Source organism: Mustelus asterias, chromosome 8 (genome assembly GCF_964213995.1).
Source record: "Mustelus asterias chromosome 8, sMusAst1.hap1.1, whole genome shotgun sequence".
In the NCBI taxonomy this organism is placed as follows: Eukaryota; Metazoa; Chordata; class Chondrichthyes; order Carcharhiniformes; family Triakidae; genus Mustelus; species Mustelus asterias.
The window spans coordinates 99,950,847-99,963,457 of record NC_135808.1 but is presented as its reverse complement, the minus strand read 5'-3'; the positions used below and the strand labels follow the sequence as shown (position 1 = coordinate 99,963,457).

Sequence of the window (12,611 nt, the reverse complement as noted above, 5' to 3'; positions counted from 1 at the left end):
AAGAGTAGATGGGGCAGATTCTAATTTCTGGTAGGGGAATCCAAAATAAGGAGCAGGATATTAGAAAGGGAATCCATAAAAAAAACCTTAAAAGGGCTGAGAAAACACAGAACCAAAATTGGAGAAGTTCATAGATACAAGGTCAATTGAGATGTTTAAGAAGCAGTTGGATACTTATTTAGGAAGCATGAAAATTAAGAATAATGAAGAAAAATAGAGAACTATGGTGGCAAAGATGATAGATCAAAATTGAAAGCACTAAAGGTATTTTGGTACACACTGGTGTGTACCTTGATCACTAAATTATTAGTCATACCCTCAAAAAGCCAGTTAATATAGGTGATGTGATAAATTAAGGAGAGCGATCACACGACACCAGATTATAGTTAGTCCAACAGTTTTATTTGAAATCACAAGCTTTTGGAGTGCTGCTTCTTCGCCAGGTGCCTGATTAGTAAGTTTGCAGATTTCACAATGATTGGCCGGGTGGCTAACAGTGAGGCAGAGTGTCTTGGGCTACAAGAAGATACAGACGGAGCAGAATGGACCTTGGCATGTTTGTCCATAGATCTCTGAAGGCAGAAGGGCATGTTAGTAGGGTGGTGAAAAAGGCATATGGGACACTTGCCTTTATTAGGTGAGGCATAGATTACAAAAGGAAGGAAGTCACGTTGAAGTTGTATAGAACTTTGGTGAGGCCACAGCTAGGGTACTGTGTGCAGTTCTGATTGCCACATTATAGGAAGGAGGTGATTGCACTGGAAGGGGTGCAGAGGAGATTCATCAGGAGGCTGACTGGGATGGAACATTTAAGTTATGAAGAGAAGTTAGGTAGGCTTGGATTGTTTTCATCGGAGCAGAGAAGACTGAGGGGCAACCTGATCGAGATGTACAAGTTTTTGAGGGACATGGACAGAGTGGATAAGGAGCGGCTGTTCCCCTTAGTTGAAGGAGAAGTCACAAGGGGACATAGGTTCAAGTGAGGAGCAGGAGGTTTAGGGAGGAATGTGAGGAAATACTTCCTAATCCAGAGGGTGGTGATGGTCTGGAATGCACTGCCTGGGAAGGTAGTGGAGGCAGGTTGCCTCACATCCTTTAAAAAGTACCTAGATGAGCAGTTGGCACATCCTAATATTCAAGGCTATGGGCCAAGTGCTGGTAGATAGGGGTTAGGTGGGAGTTCAGGTATTTCTCATGTGTCAGTGCAGAGTCGATTGGCCAAAGGGCCTCTTCTGCACTGTATGAGTCTATTAAATCAATTACAAAAGTCGGGAGGTTATGCTTCAGTTGTACAGGGCATTGGTGACACCACATCTGGAGTATTGTTATTTAAGGAAAAGTGTAAATGTGTTGGAAGCAGTTCAGAGAAGGTACACTAAACTAACATCAGGAATGGGTGGGTTGTCTTATGAGGAAAGGTTGAAGAGGATGGATCTGTATACACTAGAACTTAGAAAAGAAATAGGCGACTTGATTGAAACCTTTAAGATCCTGAAGGGGATTGATAGGGTGAATGTGGAGAAGATACTTTCTTTTTCCAAAGAATCTAGAACTCGGGGTTACCATTTAAAAATAGGGGGTCACTCATTTAAGACAGAGATGAGGAGAGATATTTTCTGAGGGTTATGAGTCTCTAAACTCTCTTCCTCAAAAAGGCAGTGGAAGCAGAATCTTTGAATATTTTTAAGGCAAATCTAGAAAGATTCTTGATTAACAAGGGGATGAGAAGTTATCTGGGGTAGACAGGAACATGGGGTTGAGGTTACAATCAGATTAACAATGATCTTATTCAATGACAGAGCAGGCTCAAGTGGCCAACTCTTGCTTCTAACTTATATATCAACCAAGTTCCTGCTACTATCCCCTATCCTGTCATGCCTGCTAAAAGCACACTTGCCTAGATTTCAACCAATTGCATGAGCACTCAGCAGCAACACCTCAAAAAAACTGAATAGCCTGTAAATGTTCAGCAGCTAGGAAACTAGGACAGTCGTTTTCCCTAGCAACCAATTCGGAAATACAGCTTTTAAAGTGTTTGTTATAGTTAAATTTTCTGGAAAAGTGCTTGCTTTTCATCTGCTCACCTCAAAGATGCCACTGTTCAGAAGAAATAGAATGAGGGCATTAGTTTAGCATACAATATGATATATAACTTTAAGTGAAAAGGAGCACTTTGTGTAGAAGACTCTCCCTTGCATAAAAACAAAATTTCTCACACAAATGTAGTTAGAAATGTCTTGTGCACTGCAAATGGCATGGCAAGTTTACCCAGGGACCAAGGAGGTCCCAGATTTGATCGCTAGTTTGTTCTGATTTAGTTCATTTCAGCTGGGGCAGAGAGAACAATAATCTGAAATCTTCAGATTCAGAATGAGAAAATCATCCAAGCTCCAACATCTCCAACAACAGGGGAACTAGCTAGGGTAAATGCATGGGGATAGGGCCTGGGTGGGATTGTGGTCGGTGCAGACTCGATGGGCCGAATGGCCTCCTTCTGCACTGTAGGATTCTATGGTCTATGATCTAATGAAAATGGATATGTGATCATCAGGCAAGGACAGATGGGCCCTGTTACAATGTACCCACAGCTTAGCAGAACTCACCATTGTCAAGACTTGCACATCACTAATGATTTGTGCAAAGTTTGAGGATAGGTCATTTGTCCATAGCTTAGAAGAGTCAGTCAGAAAATGAGAAAACGTGAATGGCATATCATAGAATGTTTAAAGCCCAGAAAGAGGCCATTAGGCTATGTTTGCACTGGCTCTACGAGGGAACAATTCACAAGAGTGCCTGTAGCCCTGCACATTCTTCCTTTTCAGATAATAATGAAAAATTAAAACTACAACTATCAGCAAGTAAAAATCTAACAGCATTGCGAGTGCACCCCCTACACCACAGGGACTCCAATAGTTCAAAGTGGTGACTCACCACCTTCGCGAGGGCAATTAGGGACAGACAATAAAGGCTGGCCTTAACAATGCCCACATCTTAAGTGAATAAAAACAACTTAGCATCTAGTTACTGATTTCCAGGCGCATTTACTTCCATTCTACTGTTCAGCTGATATTTTAGGAATCACTGAGTCAGAGTTAGCAAAACACAGGCAGGCAATAATTGTGCTACTGCTCATTGATAAAATCGTTCCGCTCTCAGATCAGTTTTTGTACATTATTTCAGAATTTTTTTAAATGGGTCACGTAGATGAACACTTTTCTCCTGTGTGGAAAAAGCAAATTACAGCCCACAAATATTGTCCAAACTAAAGAACTATATAAACTAATTGGCAGGATTTCATAAATCATTAGGTAAAATGCTATTTATGATGCAACTGTCTCCTACCCATAAGTCAACTAAAATTTAGCTCAGCCAGATCAATACACCAGATTTTGCTGTTGTTAATGATGAACAATGGTGGATTCATTTGAATTTTGTTTCTAATGTACGATCTAAAATTGCAACTAAAATGTTAATTTCAGTGAGCCGACATCACGCAGTAGCACACAATCACAAACTGTGCAGGAAGTAGAACTGGGTTGCTTTCTTCAGTGCGCACAGGGAGGCACAGTTTTCCAAAACAAAGCTGTGTAACAATCAGATGACCTTTTCAAAACAATATTTATTAATTCCACTGCCATAAGGACATTTGGATAAAAGTAAGGAACAAATAACCAGCCAGACAAGTACATTCTTAAAAATACATGGATCTTTAGTACAACTAGGAGCAATCTGGATCAGTACAAATTAAAAATTATGGGGAAACCAACACAGAATCAGCTTCTCAAATCCTATGTTCATTAAAGTCATCTATCTCAAGACCATTTAGTCAATATTATTTTAAAATAAGTTACAAATGTTTATGGTGGTATAAACTAGAAAAGTAAACATTTCAAAGTTGTAAAGTACAATATGGATATTATTCATATTTGAAAAGAATATATTTACACTCTTCTCATTTTATTAGCTGATTTAACATGCTGATTCTCATGAATATATACCAAAAAAATGAAATTTCTGTATCTGCTTCTGTAATTGTTTCTCTGTCCCAACTCTATTTCATTGTTTCTTCACCAAACCACCTCCACCTTTAGTCATCTGCTTTCCACTCTTGCCCCCTTCAGACTTCACCTAACTTTCATATTGGAAGAAGATAGATACCAAAGCCAATGCTTAAGATTTGGGAAAAAGCAGAGTTGAAGGCGGAGAAGGAGTAAAAGCTAGACTGGAGTGGAGGGAATGACTTGTAGTTATATAAGCACTTTACACAGCCACAGCATGTCCCAAAGCATTTTACAGCCAATGAAGAATTTTTTGAACTGCAGCCACTTTTGTAATGTGGGATCAACACAAAGAAAGGAAAAGAAGGAATTTAAATAATGCCTTTCCCAACCTTAGAACATCCCAAAGTGCTTTTTCACCAATAAAGTAGAGACACCGTAATGTAACACAGTAGCTAATTCATGCACAAAGTTCCCACAAATAGCTTCAAATTAAACAGCCAGATGTGTTTTAGGTTTTGATGGTGGGATAAATGTTGGCTAGTGCAACAAACAGTAAAACACCTCTGCTCTTCTTTGAATGATGTGGAGATGCCAGGGTCAACCCTTTTGTCCATATCTAGCCTCAGGCTGTAATGAGGTCTGTAGCTGAGTAGTCCTGGGCAGCAAACTCTAACAGAGTGTAATGTTGGTTATGGGTGAATAAGTGCTGCTTTATAGTTCTGTTTAACAACTCCTTCCATTGCTTTGCTGATGAATGGGAGTAGCCCGAGAGTACAGTAATTAACAGCATCGACTTTGGCTGTTGTCAGCAGGACATACCTATACGATAAAAAAAATCATAGAATGGCTACAGCACAGAACAAGGCCATTCAACCCATTATGCCTGTGCTGGCTCTCTGCAAGGGCAATTCAACCAGTAGCCCTTTTCCCTGTAGCCTGTTTTTAGATTAGATTCATTGTCGTGTATTAGTATAGTGAAAAGTACTGTTTCTTGTGTGCTATATAGACAAAGCATACCGTACATAGGGAAGGAAAGGAGAGGAGAGAGTACAGAATGTAGTGTTACAGTCATAGCTAGGGCGGTAGAGACTTAATGTAAGGTAGGTCCATTCAAAAGACTGATGGCAGCAGGGAAGAAGCTATTCTTGAGTCGTTTGGTATTGAATTAATTGGACTCATAGAATCATCATAGAATCCCTACAGTGCAGAAGGAGGCCATTCGGCCCATCGAGTCCGCACCGACCACAATCCCACCCAGGCCCTACCCCCACATATTTTACCCGCTAATCCCTCTAACCTACGCATCTCAGGACTCTAAGGGGCAATTTTTAACCTGGCCAATCAACCTAACCAGCACATCTTTGGACTGTGGGAGGAAACCGGAGCACCCGGAGGAAACCCACGCAGACACGAGGAGAATGTGCAAACTCCACACAGACAGTGACCCGAGCCGGGAATCGAACCCGGGACCCTGGAGCTGTGAAGCAGCAGTGCTAACCACTGTGCTACCGTGCCGCCCGTATGTTCCCATTACCGTATGTGTCCTCAGACTTTTGTATCTTTTTCCCGATGGAAGAAGGTGGAAGAGAGTATGTCCGGGGTGCGCAGGGGTCTTTGATTATGCTGGCTGCTTTTCCGAGGCAGCAGGAAGTGTAGACAGTGTCAATGGATGGGAGGCTGGTTTACGTGATGGACTGGGCTTCATTCACGACCCTTTGTATTTTCTTGTGGTCTTGGGCAAACATACCAAGCTGTGATACAACCAGAAAGAATGCTTTCTATGGTGCATCTGTAGAGGTTGGTGAGAGTTGTAGCAGACATGCCAAATTTCCTTAGTCTCCTGAGAAAGTAGAGACATTGGTGGGCTTTCTTAACTATAGCGTCCGCATGGAGGGACCAAGACAGGTTGCTGGTGATCTGGACACCTAGAAACAGGAAGCTCGCGGCCATTTCTACTTCATCCCCATGGACGTAGACAGGGGCATGCCAGCTTCCTGAAGTTCCTCTTCAGAAAACGATCCTGTTATCTTTTAAATAGCATGATTTGAATCTGTCTTCACCACACTCTCAAGCACTGCATTTCAGATCTTAAGTTTTCCTCAGGTTGCCATTATTTCTTTTGCCAACCACAAGTCTGGTTCTCAATCCTTCCACCAATGGGAACAGTTTCCACCTAGCTACTCTGTCCAGATGCCTCATGATTTTGAATACCTAACCAATTTTTCACTTTGTCGGGCAAATGTCAGTGCTATTGTTGCACTCAAAAGATAAGCTGGGGTCAGGGCTAGATGGGGAATACAGGCCTTCAGCTAGGATGTTTTGGGAAACAGTTTTTACTGTATGCAGTGCACTCAGCCATTTACTCACATCTCAATCAAATTGACTAAGACTAACAGTTATGACAGTGCGGAGCTTCTTCAGAGGCTGAAAAGGATTATTTAATTGAGAGATGGTTGTGAATACTTCAGCTCCACCATCAATGAGGACAGGGATGTTCATGTAGCCTTCCCTTTCTGCCAGGTGCTAAATTGCTCACCATTGTCCATGACTGAACACAGCACAATTGCAGAACTTTCATGGTGCATTGGTAGCAGGATAGCTTAGCTCTGTTTGTAGTAGGTTGCCTCCACTATTTAGCATGCATGCAGACCTCGGTGGTAGCTTCAACAGTTTGGCACCTCATTTTCAGGTATGCTCTTGTGGAGCTCCTGCCATGCTCTTCTACACTCATCAGTGAACCAGGATTGGTCATATGGTTCACGGTGGAGGAAAAGTGAGGGATATGCAGAGGCATGAGTTTACAGTCTGCGGTAAAAGAAAATTTAGTTCCTGCTGTAGGCTCACACCATCTCATGGATGATTAGTTTTGTGCTGTTAGGTCGGTTGTTAATCTATTCCACTTAGCACAGAGGAATTGCCAGACATGGTGGAGGGTACCCTCAGTGTGAAGTACAGGGTGCTGGAGGAAATTCTTCTACAATCAGAAAGCTGACTCTGGAACCAACCCAGTGCAATCTCACTGAGCAACACTAGAGAGGAAGGGAGTTGGAGGACCATGGTGTGGTCTGCCATGGCAATAGCTACAGAGGCCAAAGAGGGAATATATGCCATTGTCACTGAAGATGCCATGTGCAACTTTGATTAGAGCCATTACAGTGCTGCAGCAGGAATGAAAACCTGAGATTCAAACATAGAGTTACAGGAAAGATGAACAGGGATGTGGGAGACAACATGTTCCGGGACTTGAGAGGAAGAACATAGAACATAGAACATAGAAAGCCACAGCACAAACAGGCCCTTCGGCCCACAAGTTGCGCCGATCACATCCCCACCTCTAGGCCTATCTATAGCCCTCAATCCCATTAAATCCCATGTACTCATCCAGAAGTCTCTTAAAAGACCCCAACGAGTTTGCCTCCACCACCACCGACGTCAGCCGATTCCACTCACCCACCACCCTCTGAGTGAAAAACTTACCCCTGACATCCCCCCTGTACCTACCCCCCAGCACCTTAAACCTGTGTCCTCTCGTAGCAACCATTTCAGCCCTTGGAAATAGCCTCTGAGAGTCCACCCTATCCAGACCCCTCAACATCTTGTAAACCTCTATCAGGTCACCTCTCATCCTTCGTCTCTCCAGGGAGAAGAGACCAAGTTCCCTCAACCTATCCTCATAAGGCATGCCCCCCAATCCAGGCAACATCCTTGTAAATCTCCTCTGCACCCTTTCAATGGCTTCAACATCTTTCCTGTAATGAGGTGACCAGAACTGCGCGCAGTACTCCAAGTGGGGTCTAACCAGGGTCCTATAAAGCTGCAGCATTATCTCCCGACTCCTAAACTCAATCCCTCGATTAATGAAGGCTAGTACGCCGTACGCCTTCTTGACCGCATCCTCCACCTGCGAGGCCGATTTAAGAGTCCTATGGACCCGGACCCCAAGGTCCTTCTGATCCTCTACACTGCTAAGAATGGTACCCTTCATTTTATACTGCTGCTCCATCCCATTGGATCTGCCAAAATGGATCACTACACACTTATCCGGGTTGAAGTCCATCTGCCACTTCTCCGCCCAGTCTTGCATTCTATCTATGTCTCGCTGCAACTTCTGACATCCCTCCAAACTATCCACAACACCACCTACCTTGGTGTCGTCAGCAAACTTACCAACCCATCCCTCCACTTCCTCATCCAGGTCATTTATGAAAATGACAAACAGCAAGGGTCCCAGAACAGATCCCTGGGGCACTCCACTGGTCACTGACCTCCATGCAGAGAAAGACCCCTCCACAGCCACTCTCTGCCTTCTGCAGGCAAGCCAGTTCTGGATCCACAAGGCAACAGCCCCTTGGATCCCATGCCCTCTCACTTTCTCAAGAAGTCTTGCATGGGGGACCTTATCGAACGCTTTGCTGAAGTCCATATAGACCACATCCACCGCTCTTCCTTCGTCAATGTGCTTGGTCACATTTTCAAAGAACTCAACCAGGCTCGTAAGGCACGACCTGCCCCTGACAAAGCCGTGCTGACTACTTTTGATCATACTAAACTTCTCTAGATGATCATAAATCCTGTCTCTCAGGATCCTCTCCATCAACTTACCAACCACTGAGGTTAGACTCACCGGTCGGTAATTTCCCGGGCTGTCCCTGTTCCCTTTCTTGAATATAGGGACCACATCCGCAATCCTCCAATCCTCCGGAACCTCTCCCGTCTCCATCGACGATGCAAAGATCATCGCCAAAGGCTCCGCAATCTCCTCCCTCGCCTCCCACAGTAACCTGGGGTACATCCCATCCGGTCCCGGCGACTTACCAACCTTGATGCCATTCAATAGTTCCAACACATCCTCTTTCTTTATGTCCACATGCTCGATCCTTTCTGTCCTCCGCAATCCAGCAGTACAACCACCCAGATCCCTTTCCACCGTGAATACCGAGGTAAAGTATTCATTAAGCAGCTCCGCCATTTCTAACGGTTCCGCACAAACTTTTCCCCCTTCACCTTTTAAGGGTCCTATGCCTTCACATCTCATCCTTTTACTCTTGACATATTTGTAGAAAGCCTTGGGATTCTCCTTAATCTTACCCGCCAAGGTCTTCTCATGACCCCTTCTCGCTCTCCTAATTTCCTTCTTAAGCTCCTTCCTACATCGCGTATACTCCTCTAAATCCTTAACACCTCCTAGCTCTCTGAACCTTCTGTACGCCTCTCTTTTCTTATTCACCAGGTTCATCACAACCTTCGTGCACCACGGTTCCCGTACCCTACCAACACCCCCCTGTCTCATCGGAACGTTGTCATGCAGAGCTCCAGACAAACATTCCTTGAAAATCCTCCACTTTCCTTCGGTACTTTTCCCCAAGAATGCCTCCTTCCAATTTACCCGTCTAATTTCCTCCCTGATGACACTGTATTTCCCTTTACTCCAGAGAAACACTTTCCTAGCCTGCCTGACCCTATCTCTTTCCAATGCTATCGTGAAGGAGATAGAATTATGATCGCTATCCCCAAGATGCTCACCCACCGAGAGATCCTCCACCTGTCCAGGTTCATTAGCCAGCACCAGATCAAGAACAGCCTCTCCTCTAGTAGGCTTATCCACATACTGTGTCAGGAAACTCTCCTGGACACACCTAACAAACTCCTCTCCATCCAAACCCCTAGCCCTAGGGATATTCCAATCTATGTTTGGGAAATTAAAATCTCCCATCACGACAACTCTGTTATTCCTACATCTCTCCAGGATCTGTTTCCCCATCTGCTCCTCAACATCTCTGTTACTATTGGGCGGCCTATAGAAAACACCCAGCAAAGTTACCGACCCCTTCCTGTTCCTAACCTCCACCCACAGAGATTCCGTAGTCAGTCCCTCCACGGCGTCCACCTTCTCTACAGCCGTGACACTATCCCTGATCAACAGTGCCACTCCCCCCCCTCTCTTGCCTCCCTCCCTGTCCTTCCTGAAACATCTAAAACCCGGCACCTGAAGCACCCAGTCCTGTCCCTGAGACATCCAAGTCTCCGTAATGGCTGAAGGTAGGTGATAGTTTGCAGGAGATGAGAAGTTAAAAAGAAAAAAGGTATTTGAACAGAAGGAATCATTTACAATGTCACTTAGCAAGGAAGTCTGGAAGGGAAGCTGGTTGACGTGGGGTTGTATAAAACAGAGATAACAAATAGTGGGGTTGAGCCTGAGACAGTTGATGGGGAAGTGGTGGCATGAGTGTGGCATTTGCAGCAAGTCAAAACCATTGGCTTCTGTCTTTCCAATGATCAACTGGAGGAAATTGAAACTCATCTAAAATTAAGTACTTGTAACCCCTTTGAGAGCTGCAAACCCACTCTGCAAAATTATTTGTTCTCGTCACACTAGCGTTTGTGCATCACCCCCTCCCACAGCCCTCCAGCACCCAGATCCTCAATTCCCGAAGTTCTTTCACCTTGCCACCTCCCTTTCCTCCTTTTAAGATCATCTTCAAAATCCAAGTCTTGGGCCGAACCTTTGTTAGCAATCATTTTTGGCTTGCCATCGTTATTTTGATTGATACTTTGGAACAGTTTTCCATATTAAAGTCATAAATACAACTTGTTGGTGTTTTTAGAACTGTCTAGTTATTTATAGCCATGAAAAGCTACACACGTAGTTCAGGGGTAACAAACCTAGTGGGTGGCACAGTGGTTAGCACTGCTGCCTTACAACGCCAGGGACCTGGGTTCAATTCCTGGCTTAGATCACTGTCTGTGCTGAGTCTGCACGTTCCCCCCGTGACTGTGTGGGTTTCCTCTGGGTGCTCTGGTTTCCTCCCACAGTCCAAAAGACGTGCTGGTTAGATGCATTGGCCATGCTAAATTCTCCTTCAGGGTACCCTAACAGGTGCCAGTGTGCGGCGACTAGGGGATTTTCACAGTAACTTCATTGCAGTGTTAATGTAAGCCTGCTTGTGGCACTGATAAATAAACTTTAGTCATCTTTTACTTAAAAAAATATTGGTAATGTATCTTCCAGATATGTCAATCCCTTTTAGTTAAACTAGAGTAGCACAGGATGTAGGCATCAAAGATCATCTGAGCCAAATTCATGGGTCAAATATAGCCTACTTCGGATCATTCAGAGGATGAGATCAAACCACACAGAGAATCTGCCTTAGGACAGAAAAATCTTCAGAGGTCTACACGTTTCGTTGGAATCCAAATGTGAAAAATACAGATTTAAAACTCCATTCTGTCCTAATTACACTTTCCTTGTCCTAAATCAGACTCTTCTGACCTCAATTTCACATTGTTTTTAACCCCACACAGCCAAGATTTTATTTGCCCCAATCTTTGCTATTAGGTCAGCTTCAAGAATCATTAATTCATGAACACAGCACAACAAACCAGTAAAAATGGGTTGGTTTACACAACAATTGTTACTCCTATTTCAAGTAATGCCATACAAATGTTATTTTAAGAAAACATAGGGATGGACAATAAAGGATTATTTTCATAAAAAGAAAATACGTTGACAAATAGCTCAATGTTGTGAAAAGTGGCCCTATTAAGTGGCCTTTAACAAACTTCAAATATACAAGCATGCTTCCAGTACGATGTGCTTAAAAATAATTGTTTACTACAAAATGATACTTTTTGATAAATAGACAAAAGTGCATTCTTCCCCCCGATAAGTATTTCTAGGTCCATTCTGGGATCTTAGCTTCAGCATTAAAAAAAAATTACAATAAAACACAGATGCACTTGTATGGAATAAAAGATAAACTATTACGTTCAGAGCCAACAAGTTATATGTATTTACATATCAAAAGCTTACTTCCACTCCAGTAAGTGTGTCAAAGGTGAATTGTAAATGATACCATTATATTACAAAATAAAAATATTTTCAATCTGACTACAAAAGTAACGATCCTTGTTATTACTAACTAGGCAAAAAGACAATAATATTATATTTTGTTACATCTGTGACGAGGCTTTGATAGAACGAGGCTTGTCAGGTAACGATTTTAATGTGCCTACCCGCTTATGAGTTCACAGAAACCATAATAAGATGACGAAGGGGTACCATGTTAGAAATAAATGAAACTGGCATGGTCTTCTTACCTTTTCCACATTTGCCACTGAGTAATCTAAATTATCTTCGCTCTCTCCTCTTTCACGATCCATTATCACAGGACTGAGGAGGGGAGAATATTACTATTGTTGCTCTTTGCCTTCAGTTTGCCAACAGCTCTATCGTGGTGGAGGGGGGTTGGAGGTGGAGGGGGGTTGGGGGGGGGGGGGTAGGGGTGGTTGTAGTGGGATGGGGAAAGGGGGGTGGGGAGGGGAAAGGGGAGGGATTGATGACAGTCAGGATGACCCTGTACCAGTTCTGGCTTCCCTCCACCGCAAGATGACAGCTGAGGCAGCCCACCCCCCTTTCCTCCTCCTTCTCCTCGGACCTCCTTTGTGTCCTCCGCCGCCTCCTGACGAGCTAAATGAGCAGGGAGCGCCGCATCATCCGCCTTGAGAGAAAAAAAATCACACCCTGAGCAGTAACAATGGCGGTTGCCTCGGCAGGCGAGCGGCTGCACGGACCGAATCGCACTCCAGCTTCAAATTTCTCTCAGACACCTC

The 12,611-nt window shown here is 43.8% G+C and overlaps 1 protein-coding gene across 2 annotated transcripts in view; it reads right to left on the bottom strand.

The window, feature by feature from the left end:
* ipo13b (importin 13b) overlaps nucleotides 1-12,611 on the bottom strand; it is a 133,117-nt gene extending 120,506 nt beyond the window's left edge. Inside the window, exon 1 of one of the 2 annotated variants that reach the window (XM_078218587.1) lies at nucleotides 12,099-12,611. In XM_078218587.1, coding sequence (XP_078074713.1) covers nucleotides 12,099-12,161 — 63 coding nt within the window. In that variant the 5' untranslated portion in view covers nucleotides 12,162-12,611. The remainder of the gene's footprint in view (nucleotides 1-12,098) is intronic. The other variant, XM_078218586.1, reaches the window with a different exon arrangement.